The following is a 27,021-nucleotide window of genomic DNA, read 5'->3' on the forward strand; positions in this document are numbered from 1 at the left end:
TTATTTTAGACAGTTAGAGTTTGTTCACTCTTAACATTTGCTGTCGTAGCTATAGGTGATGGAGCATTTGGTGAAGAAGCCCATCTTGCACACGCAGTGGCTGCAGCCTATCACTAACTTGCATGATCCAACTCTGGAGGGGTCAGTGTAGGTCTCTGTCCAGGCCTCCATTTTGACTTTATTAAATTTTCCCTTGAAGTGCCGTTGTCCGGTCGGACTAGTAGGTCTCAAGGTCATACTTGCCACTGTGTCCTGCACCACAATAACAAGTGTTATTTTTACATCTGTGAGTCTGGAGGAGGGTCTTTAAAAGTATCAAAAATCATGTACAAATTGATAAGAACACTGTCACTATGTGTAGCACTTTGGAAACTGCTTTTGTTTTTAAAATGTGTTCTAGAAATGAAATGAATTGGACAGTGCACCGTGTGGACAGTAACTAAGTGAATTTCATTAGAGAGAATTGCCATTGCCTCCTTTGAATCCCATTTAAAACCACATGGGGCACATGGGGTAGCTAGAGTGTTTGTCCACTGAACCGAAGGTTGGCAGTTCGAATCCCACTCTCAACATAAACCTTCTTGGTCCCCAACTTGCTCCCAGTGTTTGTGTAAACTGGTGTATGGGTGAATAATTGGTGCTGTATAAAAATGTCCATTTTACCATGTCAGTCATGTTTAGTTCTGACCCCAAAAAGTGCAGAAAGTGAACGTCTAAACTGATTGCCCATGGGCTGGATCAAATGCTGTGGAACCGAACTCACCTTGTTGTTCCTTAAAGTAATGTAGACCTTAGACCAGGGGTGGGCAAACTTTTGGACACACGGGCCACAATAGATTCAAAAATTCGACAGAGGGGACGGGCCAGGATATATATATATATATATATATATATATATATATATATATATATATATATATATATATATATATATATATATATATATATATATATATATATATATATATATATATATATATATATATATATATATATATATATATATATATATATATATATTACATTAGAGATTTGGCCTGTAACATGTAGCAAAGCATGAATATGCAAGGCTCATTGTACAAATCGTTTTCCAAATGCATTAATTCAATTAATGATTAATTTATTAAATTTCAGTGAAATAAAAACAGCATAAAAAGACATTCAGTTTTGTCAAGTGCCAAAAAGTCAACAACTTGAAAAAGTAAATTGAACAAGGTTTACCCTTTATCTATTTTAATATAATTTGGTCACTTTCGGCAGGCTGGATTAATAAGACCAAAGGGTCGTGGTTTGCCCATGTCTGCCTAAAACTCACTGTTCAGCAGTGATGTAGACCTTAGACTTACCGACTTGTCCATCAGATAGATGTAGGCCTTAGCCGCCACACCTCGATAGGATTCAAATAGGTTCTTAGTAGAGTGAATTGTGAAGATGTTGTCACAGTCCGGTTCAGAGGTCACAGGGTCAGAGGTCATGGTCAGAGCAAGAAGAGCACAGACGAACCTCCACATTTTCAGATCCGCAGACTCACAACTGTCCCAAAGCCTCAGGCTGCACTTTTATTATGGAGGACATCCCCCACACAGAGACGCAGGAGCACGCACACATGCAAAGACTACCCTTTTATTATAGAGAGCCCACACCCTCATATCACACACACGATTTACATGCATGAACATGTGCACACACAAACACGCACACACATACTCACACAGTCTGCTACTTTATCATAGACTCTTATAGAGAATACTTGGAGCCTTTTGCACCTCCTCTGTAGGGCCTGTTTCTCTTGGAGACCTGTTAAAATGTTTCAAATTTTAGTGAGATCAAGATTTTTTGTCAAATTTATTGAAAAAGCATGAGGGCAGGTAAAATGAATATTGTTCAAATGCAGATTTTTGTTTTAATACAGTGAGTTCTCAGGTTTAGTCACTCAAAGAAATTAACAGGTTCAACAGGTTCAGCATTGATGAATTTACCTTTTGAATGTTTCATGGAAAAGTACACTGTAATCCCCCATCTGGAAATATGACTTTGTCATATTCTACAGTCTATAAACCACCAATATTGATACTTTGCAGCTGATATAATCAACATTCCCTAAGGGTGTGGTGCTAAGTTTTCAGACAATCTAAAAACTTTTTTGCCAGTGTTGACTAATGTGTGCACTGTGTCTCTATGGTAACTGCTGAACATTCCGTCAATAAAGATACATGCAGAACACCCCCAGTGTGATGTTATTGCAAAGTATCAATTGTAGGTTTGTCTACGTGTTCTCTATCATGTGCCGCTGATTGAAAAAGTCAAGACCCATGCCCTACTTTTGTTTTTTTCTCCATAGGATCCATTGTATCTGTATAAAAGTGAAATACATCAACACTAAATCAGACCTATTCTTCAAACTGGACTTTTCAGAACTTTTTATAGTTTTAAAGTTGTTTCCGCTCATCATTTACTTACCCAAAGTTATGTGTGGAGTGATTCATGCATGTTTGAGTAATCTTTAATCACTTATTTTCAAGAAACCATTTTGCTGATCTACCCCTGTTTTTTACTGCCACTGGTACATGCCCACTGCATATACCATACGCACTTACGTTTCCAGTTTTAACTCCTTAACTGGTGATATGCGTAGGATTTGGCAGCATCACATAGTCATTTTGGTACAAATGAAAAAATCACCAGTGTGATCTGCAGCTATCCATAGGAGCAGAAGCGGCGCTTTGTTGATGTTTTACAGTGACGTCAGCTCCCATTGGGCACCACAGTTTTCTAACACGGAAGTCAGCTGATATATCATTTATAGATAAATATTGTGATTTAAAATGTCCAAATTATAACATAATAATCCACAGGTGATCATAGATTTGAACTATAGAGCAGACACACGCACATTATGTCTTTTTTAACTTAAATTATTTAAATTTGGCAGAAATTTCCTTTGTGTCCTTTTGATCTAAAAAGTCAATGAGACACATGTCCTATTGCACAGTCTTTAGCATATAGGACCACAAACCTCTCCCATTGTAATCCGATTTATCTCAGTTTGCAGCTTGAATTTCCTTTTGACAAACTGAAAACACCAATGTCCATCTTTCATCTGAACTGGTGCATTTGCATTAGTGTGATAGTCTCTGAGCTCAGCGCCCAAGAACTGTGTCCAGAGTCTGATAGTCAAACAAAGTGAAGGACACAAATATAAAATCACATGATGGGGTAGATATATAGATTATATTCTCCTTATATGGTCTGGTACTGTTGAAGAAGTGAAAGATTTTCATTGCTATACAGGTATAAACAGCTAACTAAATATTTATTGAAAAATGTTAACAAATTTTCTGCATGTTTTTCAGAAGGGGTGGCTAAAATTTAAGTGAGGCGACAGGTAGCAGATGCTAATGAGTGTCAACAGAAGTGGTGGTGGCTTGCGTCAATGTATTTGCAAAGCATTCTGGGATTCATAGTATTAGCAGTGCATGCACCGCACAGGTGCAGCATTTCCACCGCTGTCTTTGAGCGTACGATACGTACATTACGTACGTTGTTTTTAATGATTTATTATTTAATTGAAGAAAAGTCAAGATGTCGTCGTCACAGCCGTTTCTTTCTGTTTAGATCGAATATCAATAGGCAAATATAACGTTTGAGGTGATTTTTTTACTCAATTGTAGCTACTTCATAACTTTAACAAAATATACCTTGTGAAAACGTAATAACAGAGACAGAGGTAACAATATAATTTTTACATTCATAGTCTATAAACCAGAGAACACTGATTAGTTGTACATATAGTGGGATATTGCAGTTTAATGGTTCGGTATTTTGGCCAGTGGCTACACCACTTTAATAACAGTAGAGGGCACTGTTTCCCTTCTATGCCGTGCCAGTTCTTTTCATTTGATTATTATAAGGTATTTTCTAGCAGTGCAGCGCTACATCAAACTAGTATCTTGATTTACTAACACGAAGGTAAATGACACGTGCCCACCAGGGGGTGCAGACCTATGGAATGTACGGAACTCATGAAGATTTTGTGCACGTCTCAGGACTCTCTTCTGTCCTTTCCTCAGAGTCCGTTGCTTCATTGTTCACATTACCTGTGTGGAATTCATTAAACCTTCTGACTTTACGTTTCAGTCTCTTGGTCTTTGACGCTTACAATAGAAACGAACATTCTTACATTATTCTTATTGCAATAATAATTTATAGTGATAATAATGTCTTCTTATTGTCTAGCAATAACTGCACATTCCTCTATTCCATGTAACTCCTTTTTAATCATCAAACACACTGTACAGATCTTTATTCAGATTTAACAGTTTCACGTTGCTCTGTTGTAGATGAGGTAAACCAATACGAACATTTGAATGTGCATTGCGCAACGGACTCCATTTTCTTCTCTTTTTTGCGTAAGCGCGGTGCATGACGGGATATAGAAGTGCGTGAAGTGTGCAGATGCAGGCTTCGGTTACGTCCGATCTCCATGGAAACGGTGCAAAGGGAAGGGCAGGTTTGTCGGCCGCATTCAGTAGGGTGAGTTGAAATGGGACAGCCCTTGTTGCGCCGGAAATTACGTCACTGCCCTTCGAACCGCCCTTCCAATGGTGATTGTAAGGACAGGTGGGCGAATTGGGACACAGACATTGTCAGCAGTAGTGGTAGTAAAAGTAGTAGCAGTAGTAGTAGTAGCAGTAGTAGATGCAGTTCTCAGTAGTAGTAGTAGTAGTGGCATTTGTAGTAGTAGCAGCAGCATTAGAAATATTTCTTTCAGTACTTGTGTGTTGTGTAATCCTCATTTAATGTAGTTGCAGTAGTATCTGTAGTAGTTGTAGTAGTAGCAGTACTTCTCTCAGTGCTTGCGTGTTGTACTAGTAGTACTTTTCCCAGTACATGTGTGTTTTGTAAGCCAAGTGTCCTCAATTGTTGTAGTAGCAGTAGCAGTAGGAGTGGTAGTTGTAGTAGTAGTAGTAGGAATAGTAGTAGTAGCAATAGAAGTAGCAGTAGTAGTACTTCTCTCAGTGCATTTGTGTAATCCCGGGGTCCGACAGGTGGGCTCCTGGCTGCGGCTCCTGACTCCGCCCCCCAGTGAACTACTGCCTCCTGATTGGTCTGTCTCTGAAATACAGTGGCAGCTTCAGAGTCCAACAGATCTACAACTTCACCAGGTACTATCCCAGAACTGAACCAGGATTAAACCAGGACTATAACAGGACTAAATCACCATGTTATACCATTTTATTCACTTCTCTTTGTTTTGTGTTTTTCCGAGGGTTGTTCCCTTGGCTCCAGGGAGCTGGAAAAACACGATCCACCACAACTTGTGCTTTCATCACAGGTTTAAAAAACTGTTCACCCAGAGCAGGGCTGACAGGAGCAGCGGGCTTGACCAGAATCCTCAAGTTCTTTGTTTTACTAAAGTCAGACTTTACTCATCTCTGCTCTGTTTTCTAACCTTTATTAAAGCAGACATATTTTGCTTGTGTCTGCTCTATAGTTGTAATCTATAGCACCAGCTAACATGCTAAAGTGTATCACCAATTAAGAAAATAAAATTGGAGAAGTAAGTGCGTACACAGTGGGCATATACAGGTGGCAGTGAAAACTGGGGTAGATCAAAGCAATGATGTCTTGAATACAGGAGAATAAAGGTTACCCAAACGTGGATAAATCACTCCAAATACAACTTCATAAATGGTGAGGGGAAACAACTATAACAGGGTTAAATGCTCTGAAAAGTCCATTTTGCAGAGTAGGTCTGATTTAAAAGTTTAAATACAAATTTTTTTACAGGCTTTGAGCAAGTATCAGTAAAACACTTCATATTCCAAGAGTCAATTTAATCTAATCACTTTAATCAATCAAAAATGTGATTTGTCCAGTGTACAGTCATTATAGCAACTTCAGTGCTTAGGCCAAATTTTGCTCAGTTCATAAAACTAACCCCGAACTAACTGTATGTGCAAAGTCATGTGCATCACCAGGGGTGGTCTGCTTTGTCCACACTCACAACTCTGCTTTAGCCCTGGTTTATATCAGGTTTAGTCCTGGTTATATCTGGTTTAGTCCTGCTTTAGTCCTGGTTTAGACCTGATTTAGTCCTGGCTTAAAACCCGTTAGGGTAATTTTAGTCATGCTTTAGGTCGTTCTCACACTGCAAGAGTCACGTTCTGGACTGCAGTGAACTGCCCTTCTGAGAGCGCTTGAAACAGGAGGTCTTGGAGCAGCAGTGTGAAAACGAAGTCTTCTCTAGTTGTTTATAATACCTCGGAATGTGTCTAATTCAGAGTATGTCTGGAATACTTCATGTACAACCACCTCATGCACTCATGAAATGGAAACACACATTCAGAAGAGAAAGAAGTTTAAGTACATAATAAAAATAGACAGAAGTGGTTCATAGTTTTATTCTAGTTCAGCTGAAACTCTCACACATGATTCTGAAAGTTCATCAGGTCACTTCCCGTGGCGCGTTGACATCACTTCCTGCGGCGGGATGCGGCGCCCTTTTTGCTGCTGCAGATTCAAATAAAACACAAAACGGTCAAAAGACTGCTTCACAAAGTTTCAGTCAAAAGTATAAATTGTGTATGTGTGTGTGTGTCCTGTTGTGTATTGGATGCATAGACCTTACATATCTCAGGGCCATATCCTGTACATATCTCTGGACATATTTATCCCACTAGTCGTTGCATTCCAAACAGGAAATCACCATAGGCATGGTTCTGACCGTAAAATGTTAGTATTAACCCGCTCTATATGATCCTAGGGTTTTTATTTCACAATTTGGGCCCTGAATCAAGATATGAACATCAATAACAGACCAATCAGGCACCTTCTTTCCACGAGGTCGCTCCCACTAGTGTTAGCAACAGGTTTGATGGGCAGTGTTGCTAAGCGCTTGTACTGCTGGTTTGTCATGGGGTGGGCTCCAGATTGGCTCTTTTGTTGCTATAATACTCGCACTGACTCCAGCCTCTATAACTGCTACCCTCAATGAGCTTTATTTGGAGCCGAACACCATAGGTAACATCACACTCACCTAGTCTACCTCTGCGTACAGGCTATGGTTGGCAGTGTGTTGTGTCGTACTGTTTCTGCAGCTTGTTGATGTGGTTCCTCAGGGTGTGGGTGAGGGTCCTGGTGTATGTGTGTGTGTTTGTGTGTGTGTCTGTGCTGTTGTATTGTTTCTGTGAATGAGGTTCCTCAGAGTGTGTGTTGTGATCTGTGTGTGTGAGGGTCCTGTTGTGTGTGAGGGTCCTGTTGTGTGTGTGTGTTGTGTGTGTGCTGTTGACGTACTGTTTCTGCAGCTCGTCGATGCGGTTCCTCAGGGAGATGACTTCGTACCTCTGTCTCTTCAGGCGCTCATTATAGTCATACTTTATGGCCTCCAGGTTGTGTAGCAGCTCCCACAGCTCGTTCGCCTTGTCCCTGAAACAATAAAACATGAATTACATTAGATCAAAAACACCTGTGTCTTGTCTGCCTCTGTCTAAGCTCCTGTGTTTGTGTGTGAGATGCACAGGGGTCTTCTATGTTAATCTCAAGGCTCATTTATGCTCCACTTTTGTATGTAAACAGATCTGTGTGTTCCAAGCACAGTAAGTGTCACTGCTTCTAGTGTTATAGCTGCATTCTCCTAAACAACCACCAGAGAACGCACAAAATCAGTTTGAGAATTGACCAAAAGGATGAAATAGAGCAGCAAATAAACAAATTTGAAGGTGCCCACAGCAGTTTTTAGATGACATCTGTTGGAATAGAGCCAGGAAAAACTAGGTAAGTTGGTTGTAGTCACTTTTTAAAATGTTTTGCTTCTTCTATTGAGCTGTGTTCACTACTGTCCCCAGTGGTTAGCTCTTGTACAGCTCCAGTGCTAATATTCCACATGTTCTGAGGAGGTGGACCAGATTACGTATCATTTGCCTGTATCCGTATGTGTCTAGATCTAGAACATAGGACGTGTCCCAATTCGCCAAATGCACCTTTTGAAGGGTCCCTTCGAAGTACTCATCTTCCACCATCTTGCTGAAGTGGGACAGGCCTACACCACAGACCGCACTTCTACCTCTGTCTTTGAGCGTACGATACGTACATTACGTACGTTATTTTTAATGATTTATTATTTAATAGAAGAAAAGTCAAGATGTCGTCGTCACAGCCGTTTCTTTCTGTTTAGATCGAATATCAATAGGCATATATAACGTTTGAGGTGATTTTTTTTACTCAATTGTAGCTACTTCATAACTTAAACAAAATATACCTTGTGAAAACGTAATAACAGAGACAGAGGTAACAATATAATTTTTACATTCATAGTCTATAAACCAGAGAACATTGATTAGTTGTACATATAGTGGGATATTGCAGTTTAATGGTTCGGTATTTTGGCCAGTGGCTACACCACTTTAATAACAGTAGAGAGCGCTGTTTCCCTTCTATGCCGTGCCAGTTCTTTTCATCTTATTATTGTAAAGTATTTTCTAGCAGTGCAGTGCTACATCAAACTAGTATCTTGATTTACTAACACGAAGGTAAATGACACGTGCCCACGAGGGGGTGCAGACCTATGGAATGTACGGAACTCATAAAGATTTTGTGCACGTCTCAGGACTCTCTTCTGTCCTTTCCTCAGAGTCCGTTGCTTCATTGTTCACATTACCTGTGTGGAATTCATTAAACCTTCTGACTTTACGTTTCAGTCTCTTGGTCTTTGACGCTTACAATAGAAACGAGCATTCTTACATTATTCTTATTGCAATAATAATTTCTCATGATAATAATGTCTCTTATTGTCTAGCAATAACTGCACATTCCTTTATTCCATGTAACTCTCCTCCTTTTTAATCATCAAACACACGGCCTGTACTTATCTTTATTCAGATTTAAAAGTTTCATGTCACACTGTTGTAGATGAGGTAAACCAGTACGCACATTTGAACGTGTATTGCGCAGTGGACTCCATTTTCTTCTCTTTTTTGCGTAGCCGCGGTGCATGATGGGATATAGAAGTGCGTGAAGTGTGCAAGGATGCACGCTTCGGTTACGTCCGATCTCCATGGAAACGGTGCAAAGGGAAGGGCAGGTTTTCGACCGCATTCAGTAGGGTGGGTTGAAATGGGACAGCCGTTGTCGCACCGGAAATTACGTAACTGCCCTTCGAACCGCCCTTCCAATGGTGATTCTAAGGCCAGGTGGGCGAATTGGGACATAGAGTCTAAATGAGCCATTAGACTGTCAGGAGGTCAGAGATGGTCCAGATTTGGAGGAGAATCCAGAACATCTCATCTGATGTTGTTTTGCTCAAATTAGGTTAAGGTTACCCAGGTCAGGTCACCCTAAGGTTTACTGTTTTTAAAATGTTAGAGGAACATTAATGTCTCAAAATAAACTAAATGTGTCCCAAACCTTTTCATAAGCACCGTAGGAACCAAACATAACTTATACGGAATGTTCTTGAGGTTGTGTGTCTTGTCCTCTGCACATGTATATATGTCTGTGTATGTATGTGTGTAGTACCTGAGCTTGTCCTCTTTGTGTGTGTGTGCAGAGAGTGTACCTGCTGTAAGGAGAGTAACCACTATAGGGAGAGTACTTGCTGTAGGGGAGTACCTGCCTTATGAGTCAGTCTGTTTGTGTAGTACCTGACCTTGTCCTCCTTGTATGTGTGTAAGTGCAGAGAATATCCGCTGCTGTAGGGAATAACCTCTGTAGCCTCATGTGTCGGTCTGTGTGTGTAGTACCTGAGCTTGTCCTCGCTGAAGTCCTGAATGTTCAGAGGTTTACATCTCTCTGCCAAAACCTTCTTCTTTTTCTCTCGCTCCGTTGGCTTCTTCTTCCCTCGCTTCCCCTCCACCTGAAACAGACCTCCTTTAGTCCTGGTTCAGTCCTGATTTAGTCCTGGATTAGTCCTGATCCAATCCTGCTATAGTCCTGTTAAAGACCTGGTTTAGTCCTGGTTTTAGTCTTGGTTCAGTCCTTACCCTCTGCAGGTGGCTGCTGTAGCCTGAGCCCATGTTGGTGAGGGCGATCTTCTTTTTGGCTTCGTCGTCGTGACGTTTCTGGAGGTCTAACTCCTCCTTCCTCATTCGCTCAGCCTGAAAAATAACATCCAATCAGGGACCAGAACAGAGCACAGCAGCCAATTAGGAAGAAGGCACAAGGAGCAGTGCGACCCATCTCCAGATCTTGAGTTACTTCTCTTTGGGACCTCAAAGAATAAAGGAAAAGCAAAACTGGACATGTTGGTGACACAATTGCAATTTAATAATCTTATAACAAACTTTTATACACACACCTGCACTTGTTATTGATGTTTTGTATGGATTTATTGGTTTTGATTGTTTTTTTGGTTTGTGTTGTATTTTAAACAGGGCACCCATGAAAAAGACAGCCCAAGTGCTCTCATTGGGCCAACCCTGTATAAATAAAGATAAATAAATACATTTTTAAAAAGCTGGTTACAATCCTGGTTCCACCTCTCTTCTGGACTTCAGATCTCATTATAATCCTGCTCTCACCTCTCTTCTGGACCTCAGACCTCGTTATAACTCTGGTCTTAACTCTCCTCTGGAACTCAGACCTGGTTACGATCCTGGTCTCACCTCTTTTCTGGAACTCAGACCTGGTTACGATCCTGGTCTCACCTCTTTTCTGGAACCCAGACCTGGTTACGTTCCTGATCTCACCTCTCTTCGGGCCTGGCGCTCTTTGTCTTTCTCGGCTCTGATCCTCTGCTGCTCGGCTCTCTCAGCACGACGCTTCTCCTAAAACAAACAATGAATAAAAGAATCAGTAGTAGTAGAAGTAGTAGTAGTAGTAGTAGTAGTAGTAGTAGTAGTAGTAAAAGTATTGTAGTAAATTCTCACGATTCTCTCTTTCAGAGCGATGAGTTCTTCTTCCTCTTTCTTGCGACATTCGAAGTGTGCGTCGATCAAACTCTGCAGCTCGACCAGGTCTTTGTTTTGACGCTTCTTCTGGATGTCCTACAAATGCAAAACAATACAATATCATACAACATCTCACACACACACACGTTTGTGTAATTCCTCAGGCATCCAAGTATGATCCATACCAAAAGAAATCTGTCACTGGACCAAAGTTTTAGAGTCAAGACATTTCACTGCTCGTCCAATTGGCTTCTTCAGTTCTGGTCAGGTTTCTTGTGTGAACTGTCCCTGAGTTACATTTTGCATAATGGACTAGCAGTTTAGTTTCTCTAATATAACGCAACAACACCACACAGAATGTCCTACAAGCACACAACAGTACAATACGTCAGATGTTGTGTGTGAACCCTCAGTTGTCCAGGTAGGATCCATAGCAAAAGTCAATTCTGTCACTGGACCGAAGTTTTAGATTGAAGATAGACTGGTCCTGGTTTTGGTTGTTGATATTGGTCCTGATCCTGGTCAGGTCTAGATCCTGAGCTAAAGGAACACTGCTTATCCAGGAGACTTCTCCGGTCTTGGTTGGCGCTCATTGCAGTCTTTATTACACTGAATGGAGTAGACCACATTGCTTTGTTTGTGGCTCGGGGTTTTGTCCTTTGAGTGAACCATTTTCTGTCTTAAAGTGTTTGTAGGTTTGAAATAACTTGGGATTTCAGGCTGATTCTTTTTGGACCAGAACTGAAGAAGTCTCTTAGATGACCAGCCAAACATCTTCACTTTAAATCTTTGGTCAAATGACAGAATTGAATTTTCTTTTGCTATCGCGCATCACAAAATATCCAGCTAGACAATATCAGAGAGACACAACATCAAACAGCAACCCTAACACACAGACACAACAGCATCATCACCCAGACAACTGGACTTTTGGTTTAAAAAATAATAATAAGAAGAAATTTTTTTTTTTTTTATTTTAGGAAAGGATAAAAGATTGAGGGGGAAAATTAAACTGAGGAGAAATTGAGTAAATTTTAAGAAAAATATTTGAGGAAAATTAAACAAAAATTAAGAAAAGTTCTAAAATATACGAAGAGAAAATTAAGCGAAAAGGACAATACAACAAACAGCACATAAAGTCTGGACTGCAGACTGCATCACAACTGCATCACACAGACGACAGAACTAAAGGTTAAAAAAAGAATTAAAAATTGTCAAGAAAATGTTTAGAAAATGAAGAAAAGATATAGGTAAAACTGAAAAAACTGAAGGAAAATTAGTAAAAAAAAAAAATACTGAAGAAGTGACATAAATTAAGAATAGTTGCAAAAATAAAAAATCCAACAAACAGCCTGTGAAATCTAGAGACAAAAGAAGATGGCTGTCTCTGGAACGCAGATTGGACCTTACTTCTGTCTTTGCATCTGTCCATGGTGTGTTTGGATGGACAGAATCACATGACATACTGTATCTTCTGTATAAATGTTTTTTACCTTTACCATAAGTCTGTTTTCTGTTCATCATTTGGTAAAAGTTTACTAAATGATCTGAACTTTCACTTTGAACCATGAACCTGAAACATTGCTGGGTTCAAACTTACATCAAAGTCCACCTTCTCTCCATCAGGGATCTTCGGGGCTGAGGGCCTGAAACCAGAGACAACATCTGAGTTTGAATTTTCACTTTAATGGTCCTATGTTACACAAAATTGAGCTTGTGAGCTTTAGGCCATGTTACAATATTGCAACCTCCTGAAAAACATAACTGGAATTGTGTTTTGTTTCATGTTTGGGCAGTCCTCATCTGTATCTTCAAAGCTTAAAATGCTCTGTTCCACCTTGTGATGTCATACCTTTTAGTTCAGTAGAGATTGGCAATGCCAGGGATGAAACTATTCAAATGATTCTATTGTAAGGAGTTTAAAAACACAGTTGAGCACTTCCTGTATTACCACATGACATCACAAGGTGAAACAGAGTATTTTCAGTCTGAGAGAAGAACCCTAAATATGCAGGATTTGAGTGTTAAACACGTGTGAATGAAACAAAACACAACTCCAGGTATGTTTGTAAAGAAGTAACAACAAAAGTTTAACATAGATCAGATAATAATGTAATATAGGACCTTTAAGATCACATAAATGTTTAAAATACTCACTTAAATTTGGGCTTTTCTTCTGAACCAAAATAGGACATAAAAAGAAGAAAAGTCTGAGTTAGAATTTAGAAAAGACTTTCAGTAAAGTTTAGTCTGTTTGACAGAAGACACAGCACCAAGATTAATGTGGGACTGGACTCAAACCGGGACTGAACCTGGACTAAATCTGGACTAAAGTGGGACTACACAAGGATTTGAGTAGGATTTGAGTAGGACTTAAACTTGAGTAGGACTTAGGTAGGACTTGAGTAAAATTTGAGTAAGATTTGAGTAGGACTTGAACTTGAGAAGGACTTGTTGCGAGGGGAAATGAAGTTAGTGCAGATGGGTCACAGCAGTCCAACCTGAAACGTTGAGTTTCACGCAGATGAACATGAGATTAAAGATGAGATTAAATAAAAATACAAACAGGACCAAAAACTGCAGAAATCTGGACCCAAACTGGATTTGGACCAGAACCAGACCCTGGACAAAAGGTTGGGGCTGACCACACTGCACAGATCTAGAGACAAACTAAAGTCAAATATGTCTGTAAACTCAGAATCAGGATTCAAAATGTCACTTTGGATCAAGTGCAGTCATTTTGTGAGTGAGTCTCAGTGATCAGACATATTTAAGTTGTGGTTTTATAACTGGGTTTTGGGTCCGGGTTTTAGGCTTATCCTGTATATATATTTCTGGACATATATATCCCACTAGCTGCTGCGTTCCAGGTGGAAACTAAGCATGGGCGCCTAATTCTGCTCCAACGACTTTTCCAGTTCACTTTCTATTTAAAAACATGACCTTAAGATGTTGCTTTTAATGCAGTTCTACATAATTCTGTTTTTTTATTTCACCATGTTGTCCCTAAAGCAAGATGTGAACATTAATTAATATTGATACCAATTAATAACATTAATAACAGATCAATCAGGTGGATTCTTTCCCCAAGGTCACTCCCGCTAGCATTAGCAACAAGTTTAATTGACAGCATTGCTAAGTCCCTGCCCCCTGCCAACAGTGCGGGTGGGAAGGGCTGTTACCTTCAACACCCCCCTCCGGATTGGCTCTGATAGTCGCGGTCAGAATTACAAATATGAAACTCAGTTAAATTCTATAACTGCTAGCCTCAATGAGCTTCATTTTGAGCCGACGCAATGGGTGAAGTCACACTCCCTCAGTCCACCTCTTTATACAGTCTATGGTTTTAGGTCTGGTTTTGGGTCCTAGCTTTTGGTCCTGGTTTTGGTCCTGGTGCTGGTCCTGACTGGGTCCAGATCCTGAGCTGGAGGAACACTTGCACATGGGAAGAGTACCGTCCTGGTCTCCTTCGTCGACTGGAGCCATGCGGAAGAAAAGCAGAGCACACTTAGACACGCTACAAACACGCACACACTTAGACACGCTACAAAGGCGCAACAAATGCACAACAGCAGAGACATTTAAACACACACACACAAAAGACACAACACAAAAGCAAAACAATCAAAGCAAAACCAGCCCGAGACCCCAGGGGCCTTTGCGGCATCAGGTTTAGTCCGAGCTTCTGGGTTGTATTGTATTCAGTGTATCTGATTAATATATTTTTCTAATTCTGACTTGGTTTGGTGGGATAGTACCTGTGCTAAATATTTATTATATATTTTTTTACATCAGTAAGAATAAAAATCCCAAAATACAGGAAGCATTGCTGAGTTGTAAAGCAGAATCCCTCTACCTATGTCATCAACACAGAAAACTCCACTCAGAATGCAGAGTGAGTGAGTGACCTGTCCTAAATGACCTTTGAACAGACTTAAAGAGACCAGGAGCTCGGACTGAATCTGGACACAGCCGTGACACTAAACCAATGAGAATGAGCCAATTCAAATGGGGATTCCTGATTGGGTGAACGGGAAAGGAGACAGTCCAGTGAGTGAGAGGAGAGTGAGATAGTCAGTACATAGTATCTGCAGTAACAGTTGTAGTATTTGTAGTTATTGTTCAAATAGTGTAGTATTTGTAGTTATAAAAGATGTAGTAGTATTTGAAATTATAGTAGCAGTAGTAGTAGTTTGTACTAATAGTAGTAATAGTAGTAGTGGTAGTATTAATAGTAGTATTAAAAATAGTAGTAATAGTAGTAGTGGTAGTAGTTGAAGTAGTAGTTGTAGTAGTAGTTGTAGTGAAGTTGGGGACACAAAATGGCGACGCGTGGACCTACCTTCCTCCTCGTAGGCGTCTGCAGCAGAAGCATCGAAGCAAAGCAGAAACAACATGAGTTCAACTGAGCAGCTGCAAGGCCTAAACCAGGTCTAAAACCAGAACTAAACCAGGTCTAAACTAGGTCTAAACCAAGTCTAAACCAGGTCTAAACCCACGATTAAAACAAATTTACAACAAACATCATCAGACCTGGTCAGGCCGCCCTGTGAAGGAATAACTCAAACAGAGGAGAGATCACATTCGAGTCTTACCTGAGACACCAGGAGATGACCACATGCACACACACACTCACGCACGCACACACACGCATGCACGCACACACACACATACACACACGCATGCATGCGTGCGTACACACACACACACACACTCACACACGTACACACATACATTCACACACACCTATGGCTCAAGATTGGACCAAGAGCTCCATGACCTCAGCCCAAAGACCTCAGCTCTCTAATCTGCTCCAGCAACTGAACCCGAACTCAGATCTGGTCCAGACTTGGACCATGGTTCAAGACTGTTCTGAGCAAAATGGACCACACAGAGAAACTGAACCAGACCTTAGACCTTGTCCTGGTTCAGTTCTCCTCCACAAAACCATGGCCTGGTCTGGCCTGCGCTTGGGTCTACACAGACAGGTCAGAGGACAGAGAGACAGATGGACACAGAGGGACAGCGCACAGAGGACCTACCTTCCACTGGCTCAGGCTCAGGTTCAGGCTCAGGTTCCGGTTCTGGTTCTTCCTCTGGTTCTGCTTCTTCTTCTGCTTCTTCTTCTGCTTCTGGCTCGGCCTCTGGAGCCACTTCCACCTCCACTACCTCATCCTGAGCTACAGCGCCACCACCAGGAGGAGAAGAGTGCCACACGCAGGAGAAGACAGGGACAGTAGAGGAGATGCAGACACACACAGAGATGCACAGAGACATGGAACAGGGACAGAGTGAGAGCAGCAGGGGGCGCTCTACTCTGACTCTCTTCCTCAGACTCCTCCCCCTCCCCTTCCCAAACCTTCAGCTGCCCTGACCTCCTTGACCTTCTGCATCTGCCGGAGCTCCTGACCTGACCTCCTGGAAATCCTACATCTGATGGAGCTCCTGCCCTGATTGGCCCATAGTGTCCAGGGTCAAAGCTATGTGCCCTGGTTTATGGTTCATATCTCTGTAGTTATGGGCCTGTCCTCATGAAACAAAAACTGGCACTTTTTTTTCCTGTGGCACAACTTCATGATGTTTTTACTCTAGTCTCAAACTGTGTTGGCTTCAGCTGCACGCACAGGTCCTCTAACCTTAACACTAACTCTAACTTTAACCCCCAAACCTAGCCTCACTGACCCAAACACCAACCTTTAACTCTACAAACCCTAACCCCTACAAATGCTAACCCTACTAACTGTAACCCTAACCCTTACTAACCCTGCTAACCCTAACTCTAACTCTAACCCCAAATCTAACCCTATGAACCCTAACTCTGACCCCTAACCCTAACTTTAACCCTGACCCTACTAACACTAACAACCAAACCTTAACCCTAAGCCTACTAAACCTAACTCTTACCCTAACTCTAACCCTACTAAACCTAACCCTAACCCTAACCTTCCTAATCCCAACTCTAATCCTACTAAACCTAACCCTAACTCTAACCCCTAACCCTAACCCTAAATCCCCTAACTTTAAACCTAACCCTAGTAACACAAACCCCTAACCCTAGCTCTAACTCTACTAAACCTAACTCTGTTCAGCTGCATTTGTCAGGGGGTACCTGAAATGATTTCAGGTTTAAAAGAAAGGTGGCATTAAAGATAAGTGTTGTTAAAAGAAACAATTGCAATAGTTATAACTGGTAATGTGCTAGTAAGCGGATTTATAAATTCTAAAGAAACACTGCTACTGTTAATAGGATGGCACTGTCCCCTTCTCCCACCTCCTTCCACCTAGGTCCTCCATAACCATTCCCACACCTGCACTAACACCTGTCATATGACCTGTCATAACACCTGCCATAACTATGAATTTGACTCTGCACTGAAGCAAAAAACACCTTATACTGCATTATCTACCTCTTCTTTTCTTGTCATGTTCTGTTACATGCTATAATTACCTCAATAGTGTACATGTTTACATTCTGAGTATTGGCACTTCATGAATTTCACTAAGACACTATAGCCACGCTTAGTTGTTACTCGTGACAATGACAATAAATCCTTGAATCTTAAATCTCCGATTGTGAGAAAACGCTTAGAGACTGTCACTGATCAGTTTGAGTCAGAGTCAAATTTGTGTCAAAATTTGATCTACGCACAAATGCACAAAAACTTGTCGCACATGGACAAACTTCATGTAACTATATTATTCTTAAAATATGTTTAGTTAAATTTAAAGTTAAATCTAAATCCTATGTTATATGATTGCAGAGAAACTCATTGTAATATTTCATGTGTTTGTGACTGCAGTGATGCAGGATTTTACTAGTGTTTTTATAAAAATATAACTTTATGAAACTTTCTTAAAGTGTTTCTGGAGTAAAATAATGAAAATAAAGTCAAGCTAACAATTAGCATGACTGACAATAATTCAGTTATTGGTACTTGAGACAAAAAGGTTGGGAACCACTGCTAGGCCATCAGAAAAAAGTTGTATTATGTGCAAACTGTGCTAAACATTTGGACAGAATTCTCCCAGAGTAATGTCATCAGTATAGAACGCTCTAAAATATAATTTTCTCTCTAATTTTCAAAATATTTTTCAACTTTTTCTCACAAATTGTTTCTTGATTATAATTTATATTCATCCCACCAAATTAAGTCACCATTAGAGAATCATCAAAACCTGTCACGTGCACTAAACATGAGACTTAGCAAAAGTCCACCAGTAATCTAACCAGAACTGAAAAAGCGGCTCGGCTGAGCAGCGAAGCATCTTCACTCCTACAACAATTTGTCCAGTTGACAGATTTAAACTTTGTCTTTTGCTATGTATCAGACCTGGACGACTGAGGGATTACCGACATAAACATGACACTATGAACACGCCCTCTGCTGTAGACTTGCCCTCTGTAGAGGACACGCCCCCTGTGGAGGACACGCCCCCTGTTGTGAACAAGCCCCCTATGGTCAAGACGCCCCCTGTGGTCGAGCCGCCCCCTGCTGTTGAACCGTGATCTAACACAATGTCAAAGTCCTCAGAGCTCCTCCCTCTCTCCACCCCCCAACCCCGCCCACAGGGACAGATTATTGGGTCAGAGTGGTCTAGGGGCAGTGAGAAGGCAGGGCTTTGAGGAGAACACTGACGTATGAACAAACTGAGCTCTGAGAGCGCTCTGTTTGTCCCACACTGATGACATCACAATGCCACAGGTCACATGACAAAGGGAGCACCACAGGCCCTCTGGGTCATGTGACTTTAGTCCACACAACATTCAACATTCAGAGGAGAGGAGGAGAGATAGGAAGAGAAGCGGGGGACGAAAGGAGATGCAGAGGAGAGGAAGACAAGGAGGAGAGAAAAGAGGAGGAGGAGAAGAGAAGAAGTGGTGGAGAAGGAGAAGGACAGAAAGATGAGGAGAGGGGGAGGAGCAGAGGAGTGGAGGAGGAGAAGGAGAGAGTTTGGAAAAAGAGAGGAGGAGAGAGGAGAAGGAAGAGGAGGAGAGAAAGAGGAGGTGGAGCAGAGGAGAGGGGGAGAGAGGAGGAGATCTCACCTTCGATTTGTTCCCTGAAACAGAAATGTCACAGAATCAGTTTTATGGACTTTTGTTTGCTTGTTTGTTTATTATGAAGCAGCCTGAGAGCTGCATAAAAAGAGCCTTTAAAGATGATTTATCAAATAACTGAAATTAAGCTTTATGAGAAATGAGACTCACTCAGTGTCAGACATGTCGACTCTCCTCCTGAAACACAAATGGCACAAACATCACAAACAGTTAGACCCATACAAAAGAAATTTTATCTTGGGCTACGTTCACACTGCAGTAAAACTAAACCAGGACTGAACCAAGACTGAACCAGGACAAAACCAGGACTGAACCAGTTCTACACCAAGACAAAACCAGGTCTAAACACATCAGAAACAGGGATGACTCTTCATATTAATTTTTGGGGGACCACACACGGTTTATGTGTTATATATATGTGCCATATCTAACCTGCTAGCTGCCACATTTCAGTCAAAAAGAAGGAAGGAAGGAAGAATTGGTGCACTTCGGCTCTATTGGCTCTAGGTCCAATTCACTTTCTACTGAAAAAACGTGGCCCCTCTCTCTGTAACTTTGTCAGGCTTGTCATTCTAACCTTAAACTGTTGATATTAGCCTTTTTATTTCAAGATATGCTACTGTGCAACCAGTCTTTTAGTCTTTATAAGTGCTAGCCTCAATGAGCTTCATTTGGAGCCAGATGCTGTGGGTGACACTCCATCAGTCCACTTCTTTATATAGTCTGTGTTGGGGCCAGATGTTTTCATGGTTCCCTTTGGAGGAGAAGTTTGAGGTCTGATGTCTCAGTCCAGACGTCTGAACCCAGGACCATTAAAGTGCCTATCACACAGGCTGGACTACTTATTTCACTAAAACACAGTTAATATCATTATATTGAAAATTTTACTAAAAATGTTTACATTTTTTTCCCAGTTTGGCAATGTTTTAGGTTTAAATTTTACTTCCTGGTTGGTAATCATGACATCACACTAGGGAATTCAATAGCAGTTACCTCTAATGTACACATAAAAGTAATATTTGACTAATACAAATATTGCCTTTATTTTCTTTAAATAAAGTCTTGCATTGTAAATACTGTAAAACAAAAAGTGTGTTTCTTGTGTAAATTGTGCTGAACTTTTGGACAGAATTCCCCCAGATGTCATCAACAGAACTCTTAACCTCTGGAATATTTTACTTATTTTTCAACTTTTCTTCACACATTGCTTTTTGATCAGTGCAAAACTGTAATTTATATTTACAATTTATCCCACCAAATTAAATAGAAATGAGAGAATCGTAAAAACCTGTCATATGCACTTTAACTGCATTTAACCAGGCCAAAGAGCTAAAGATTTGGTTTGGTACCTGAGCCGAGTATCCAATCCACTTTATTTATACCGCGCATTTCATAACCCAAACAGTGTGTGTTTGTGCAGATACAGATATAAAATACTATGGAAATATAAAATAAAGCTGTATTGTATTCCACTACTCCTCAAATACCAATAAATAAAAGGGTAAACCCATATGAGCACAGTGAGGGACAAACATGAAAGAGTGATGATCTCACTGTCTCTGATCTCTCTTCTCTTTCTCTCTCCTCCTCTCTTTTTTCCCCTCTATTTTCTCTCTCCCCCTCTTATATATTTTTAGATACAGATCAGATTTCTGGGCTTTGTCTCAGAAGCAGCTGTTCCAGACCCTTCATCCCTCTCTTGCTGTCTGCTCCTCTGGCTCTGTTCCTCTGCTCCTCTGCTCCTCTGGCTCTGTTCCTCTAGCTCTGTTCCTCTGGCTCTGCTCCTCTGGCTCTGTTCCTCTGGCTCTGCTCCTCTGGCTCTGCTGCTCTGCTCCTCCAGCTCTGCTCCTCCGGCTCTGCTCCTCCGGCTCTGCTCCTCTGGCTCTGCTCCTCTGGCTCTGCTGCTCTGCTTCTTTGGCTCTGCTGCTCTGGCTCTGCTGCTCTGCTCCTCTGGCTCTGCTGCTCTGCTCCTCCAGCTCTGCTCCTCTGGCTCTGCTGCTCTGGCTCTGCTGCTCTGCTCCTCTGGCTCTGCTGCTCTGCTCCTCTGGCTCTGCTCCTCTGGCTCTGTTCCTCTGGCTCTGCTCCTCTGGCTCTGCTGCTCTGCTCCTCCAGCTCTGCTCCTCTGGCTCTGTTCCTCTGGCTCTGCTGCTCTGGCTCTGCTGCTCTGCTCCTCTGGCTCTGCTGCTCTGCTCCTCTGGCTCTGCTGCTCTGCTCCTCTGGCTCTGCTGCTCTGCTCCTCTGGCTCTGCTGCTCTGCTCCTCTGGCTCTGCTCCTCTGGCTCTGCTCCTCTGCTTCTCTGGCTCTGCTCCTCTGGCTCTGTTCCTCTGGCTCTGCTCCTCTGGCTCTGCTGCTCTGCTCCTCCAGCTCTGCTCCTCCGGCTCTGCTCCTCCGGCTCTGCTCCTCTGGCTCTGCTCCTCTGGCTCTGCTGCTCTGCTTCTTTGGCTCTGCTGCTCTGGCTCTGCTGCTCTGCTCCTCTGGCTCTGCTGCTCTGCTCCTCCAGCTCTGCTCCTCTGGCTCTGCTGCTCTGGCTCTGCTGCTCTGCTCCTCTGGCTCTGCTGCTCTGCTCCTCTGGCTCTGCTCCTCTGGCTCTGTTCCTCTGGCTCTGCTCCTCTGGCTCTGCTGCTCTGCTCCTCCAGCTCTGCTCCTCTGGCTCTGTTCCTCTGGCTCTGCTGCTCTGCTCCTCTGGCTCTGCTCCTCTGGCTCTGCTCCTCTGGCTCTCCTCCTCTGGCTCTGCTGCTCTGCTCCTCTGGCTCTGCTTCTCCAGCTCTGTTCCTCTGGCTCTGCTCTTCTGGCTCTGTTCCTGTCTGCTTTTCTGGCTCTGCCCCTGTCTGCTCCTGTCTGCTCCTGTCTGCTCCTGTCTGCTCCTGTCTGCTCCTGTCTGCTCCTCTGAACCCTCCTCTAGGATTAGTCCTGATTTAGTCTTGGTTTAGTTCTTGTTTACACCCTGTGGAACCGGATCTGGGTCTAAGTCCAGTGTCCTTGAGCGGCTCTAAACCGGGACTAAGGGCGGTCTCAGCTGTCAGCGGCAGATTCAGTCCAGAGACAGGAGCCAAACCAGCGGGAACCCACAACCACTCCGCCACTGAGCACAACCAGGCTTACTATTCTGCCACAGGCCGTTTGTTCTTCCTGTGGCTGGGTGAGTTTCCTTCAGACACTTCAGTTTCCCCCATCAACTTCAAACCTGTCTAAACCTAAAAAGACCTAAAAAGGATGGGTCAAATTCAGGTTTAACCCATAGACACTGGGGGATGGGTCAAATGCAAATAACGAATTACTCTGACTGAAAATGGGATATTAAAATACTTTTCACAACAGCTGAAAATGGCATTTGACTTGAAAAGATTGAAAATAAAAATTAGGTTTTAGGTTTCTTTGGGCTTTGGAGGTCTGGGGTTCAATTCCCAGAACTCCCTTCACCCATCCAAGAGCAGGAGGGGTGAAGGAAGGGCATCTGGAGCAGACAATTCTTTGACAGCTGAGTCCAGCATGAACCCGACTCCTCACAATCTGTGGACTTTAAAGCCTCTTAATCCCCAAAGATGGGTTCAAGTCCATGACCAGGATCAGGACCGGGACCAGGACCGAAGGAGTCCAGGAAGGACCTCAACTGGAACTGACCTCATTCAATCAAACCTGACCTGGGTCCTGGTCTGGAGTTCAGTCCCGATTTAAACAATTTAAATCTAGATCAGTCCGGGTTCAATCCTGGTTTAGTCCAGGGCTAGTCCCGATTTAGTCCTGGTTTAATCCTGTTTTAGTCCTTGTTTAGTCCTGGTTCGGTCTTGGTTTAATCCTGGTCTAGTGTTGGTTTGATCCAGGTTTTTAGTCCTGTCTAGCCCTGGTCGAATGCTGGTTCAGTCCTGGTCTCTGGTCTGGTCTCTGGTCAGGTCTCAGATCTGGGTCTTGATATGGATCTTGGTCTAGATCCTGGTTTTGGTCCTGGTCTTGGCCCTGGCCAGGCCCTGGTCTTGGTCCTGGTCTTGGTCCTAGTCTTGGTCCTGGTCTGGAGTTCCTCTCTGGAGGATTATCGTGTTTTATGTTGTCAGAGAAATATAAGATAAGAGAATCATTATTTTTCCCACAATGGAGACATTTCAGTGTTGCAATGCACAATTTAAGAATGGCAAGAGAATGGAAATAGGCACAAAAAAATCAATATAAATAAATATTAGAAAAAAGACACACACACGCGCACATACACACACACACACACACACAAAACAGTCCACAAATGAAATAACATTAAATGAAATTTAAAGAGTGCTACAGTACTGAATGTTATTATGACCAGTGCAGCACGACCAGGATAATCAACAGTGAAGTGACTTGAATTTAGAGTACAGGGGATGATTGACATTACACATTACAGTATTGTTGATGGATTCCTACAGGAGGATCACACATGTACATTAACACAATTGGTGTAGAAGAGTGGTTTTCCTTTTGGGGAGGACACAGGGGGACTGTTCCTGTATTCGCGGGGACAGTCCGTTTGTGTGAGTGCATGGCGGGGGGGGTATTTTCCTGGACTTGACCCAGAGTCTTGAGAATCCAGTTCTAAATAAAGACCAGATCAAAACCAGGATCATCTTCAAGACATCCTTCATGAGATAATCCCCCATGACCAGACCGGGACAAGGACCAGACCAGGACCAGACCAGGACCAGACTTAGATCAGGACCAGATAAGGACTAGGACCAGACCAGGACTAGGACCGGACCTGGACTAGGACCAGACCAGGACTGGGACCAGACCAAGACTAAGACCGTGGATGGGACCAGGACCAGACCGAGACTAAGATCAGACCGAAACTAGGACCAAATGGACACTAGGATCAGGTACCGGGACTAGGACTAGAGGACGACTGGACTGGGACTAGACTTGGACTAGGACCAGACCGAGACTAAGACCAGACTGAGACTAGGACAGACCTAGGACCAGACCAAGGACCAGACCGGTACTAGGACCACACCAAGGACCAGACTGAGGACCAGGCCGAGGACCAGGTCGAGAACCAGGCCGAGAACCAGACCTAAAACCAGACCAAGACTACACTGGGACTAGGACAAGACCGAGGACCAGACCATGGACCACACCTAGGACCAGACGAAGGAGCAGACTGAGGACCAGACCAAGGACCAGGCCGTGGACCAGACCAAGGACCAGACCTGGACTAGGACGGAACCGAGCACCAGACCTAGCGCCAGACAGAGGACCAGACCTAGGACCAGACCGAGGGCCAGACAGAGGACCAGACTGAGGGCCAGACAGAGGACCAGACCGAGGGCCAGGCAGAGGGCCAGGCAGAGGACCAGACTGAGGACCAGACCAAGGACCAGACCTGGATTAGGACCAGACCAAGGACCAGACCTAGGATCAGGCCGAGGACCAGGCCAAGGGCCAGACTGGGACTAGGATTAGACTGGGAAATAAATTTGCCATTCATTTTTCCATAGACATTTTTGAAATTTCAAATATTAAGAGTTCAGAGGCATCACAGAGGCTAACCAGCCATGTGTTAACTAATATCCATAACACAGTTGTTTTAAGTCTAAAAAGCATATTTAAAATGCAGGCTTCTGATAAATGTTTTAATAACTAATAAAATAAACTAATAAAATTATGTTTCTTGTGGTCATTAGTTATCACAGAGCTGATTAACCCTGAGCTTTCAAACTTTTAATATAATTTTATAGCTCTAATCTGGGGCGATCTGTTTTATGAGCTTAATGTACATTGTCCCTTCAAAAAAAAAAAAAAACAACTTTAAATGATCCATGTAAAAACCTCCAGAACAGACCGACAGCAAAGGCAGTTGATCTGTTATGATAACATCATGACATCATTATGTTAATAGTTTACTTTATGATTAAGCAAAAATAAAAATGCAGCATATTCCTACTAGAAAATGTTAAAACACAGAAACATAGCCTGTATAAAGAAGTGGACGTCACCCACAGCGTTTGGCTCCAAATGAAGCTCATTGAGACTAGCAGTTATGGTGACTAATCTGGAGTATAGTTCCATATTTGGAATTCCAACCATGAGTATTATAGCAACAAAAGAGCCAATAATGAGCGATGATGTTGAAGGTAACTCCCTTCACGCCCTGTCAATCAAATTAATCTTCATGTTCATATTTTGATTTTTGGACAAAATGGTGAAATAAGCAGCAGTTACAGAGGGAGGGGCCACGGTTTTTCAATATAAAGTTAAATAGAGCCAGACGTGATAGAGCTGAATCGCACCCATGCTCTATTTGTATTTGGAATGCAGCGGCTAGTGGGTTAGCCCATGAACATATACAGGATATGCATAGAAATATGAATAATTTTGTGGTGAAATGTCACTTAGTCATGTAAAAGAAACTGTGAGCATGTGCAGTAGTGACACACCTCATATCAACATCGTACTGACTGAACCTGGACTGGACCGGCTCTATGAACTAGGCCAGGACTGGACCAGGTCTAAAGAACCGGACTAGGTCTAGATCTGGTTCAGTCCTGTTACAGTTACAGATAAATCAATCCTAAATCTATAATTGAAATTAGATCCTGGTCTAATAGTCTTCAGACTCAAAGTGGTGGTTTTCAAATGTTTTCAAATCTTGGTTCTGTCCTTGTTTAGTCCTGGTTTAGTCCTGGTTTGGTCCTGGTTCAGTTTTGGTTCATTCTTGGTTTAGTCCTGGTGTAGTCTTGATTTAGACCTGATTCAGTCTTGGTTCAGACTTGTTTAGTCCTGGTGTAATCCTGGTTTAGTCCCAGTTTGGTGATGGAGGGACAGAGGACTGATGTTAAACAGATGATAGCATTTACCCCAGGACTAAACTTAACATCAGAATTACTATTACACAAAATAAAACCAAGTTAAAATCTCAAAGTGTACCTGGAGCAGCAGAGTCCTGATTTAGTTCGAGTCCAGACCGGGTCCTGGTCCTGGTCTTGGTCTGGATCTGAGGCTTTAGCAGGTTCCACATTTAACCTCAGACTCTGAGCTCTGATTGGATGACACTGATCCGTGGCTCAGATGTTTGTCAGAGGAATGTGCATACAGCCTTCTGCATCATCAGAATATTAGAATCATAATATTATTAAATTATTAAAGTGTCTATGGACTACACATTTTACTAAAACACAATTAAGATCATTTACGATTTTATAAAAAAAAATCCCTTTTTTTTCCCAGTTTTACAATTTTTTTTAGGTTTCAAATTTTACTTCCTGGTTGGAAATCATGACATTACACTAAGGAATAGCAACCATGCTGTAGAGTAGACCAGTACGAGAGTAAAAGTTTCTTGTGTAAATTGTGCCAAATGTTTGGACAGAATTCTCCCAGTGTGATTTCATCAACGTAGAACTTTCTAAAACTCTCTACTTTCTGTAATTTTCAGCTTTCTTCAGATTTCAGATTCACAATTGTTTTTTGGTTGGTGTAAAACTACAATTTATACTTACAACAGGTAATATCCCACCAAATTATGTCAAAATTAGAGGATCATCAAAACCTGTCTTCCACACTTTAAATCCTGAAACACATACAGGGTGCTCCCCTCTGCTCTTTAATAATAATCTTTTTTTTTTTTTAAGTTTTTATTTCTGCTACAATAAGTATGCTCATCTGTGTTTGTGCTCTGACACACAATAGGTTGGGAGGGCATCTGACACACAGGTGAAGTATGAGAGGGCATATGACAGATGGGGATGCAATAGGATTGGAGGGCATTTGACACACAGGCATACAGAAGGATGGCAAGGCATCTGACACATGGGGATACAGGAGGATGGGAGGGCATCTGACACACAGGAAGATGGGAAGGCATCTGACAAACTGGGGGATGGGAGGGCATCTGGTGTTCTGGGCAGAGGGGCAGATGGGCAGAGGGGCAGGACAGCTGAGGAGGACAGAGGATCTATTTTTAAAGTGACAAAATGTGACTCATTCACAATGAACTCAGCTCCAGGAATAGAACCGGCAAGAGTTTATAACACACCTACTGCAGTAAAACTACAGTACAATACTGTAATAATGATAATATTAAAGTCGTAAGCTGCGTTAAAGGCCTTCACCCTTCTT

At 42.3% G+C, this 27,021-nt stretch overlaps 1 protein-coding gene across 5 annotated transcripts; it reads right to left on the minus strand.

Annotated features, from left to right (window-relative positions):
• Positions 1 to 6,389: 6,389 nt before the first annotated feature.
• LOC117393402 (troponin T, fast skeletal muscle isoforms-like) lies at positions 6,390 to 25,938 on the minus strand. 5 transcript variants are annotated; one of them, XM_055231619.1, is made up of 14 exons: positions 25,831 to 25,938; positions 19,093 to 19,119; positions 18,931 to 18,944; positions 15,929 to 16,066; positions 15,229 to 15,246; positions 14,342 to 14,362; positions 13,044 to 13,059; positions 12,487 to 12,532; positions 10,866 to 10,982; positions 10,686 to 10,763; positions 9,981 to 10,094; positions 9,741 to 9,853; positions 7,297 to 7,428; positions 6,390 to 6,513 (listed from the first exon to the last, which is right to left on the minus strand). In XM_055231619.1, the coding sequence occupies exons 2-14, from the start codon at positions 19,104 to 19,106 to the stop codon at positions 6,477 to 6,479; spliced, it is 858 nt and encodes a 285-aa protein (XP_055087594.1). In that variant the 5' UTR covers positions 19,107 to 19,119; positions 25,831 to 25,938; the 3' UTR covers positions 6,390 to 6,476. The 5 variants fall into 5 exon arrangements, with proteins under 5 accessions (XP_055087594.1, XP_033847421.1, XP_033847429.1 ...); XM_033991530.2 differs by having other exon boundaries at positions 13,044 to 13,062; XM_033991538.2 differs by lacking the exon at positions 14,342 to 14,362 and having other exon boundaries at positions 13,044 to 13,062.
• Positions 25,939 to 27,021: the final 1,083 nt, after the last annotated feature.

Source organism: Periophthalmus magnuspinnatus, chromosome 3 (assembly GCF_009829125.3).
Source record: "Periophthalmus magnuspinnatus isolate fPerMag1 chromosome 3, fPerMag1.2.pri, whole genome shotgun sequence".
NCBI classification, from domain to species: Eukaryota; Metazoa; Chordata; class Actinopteri; order Gobiiformes; family Gobiidae; genus Periophthalmus; species Periophthalmus magnuspinnatus.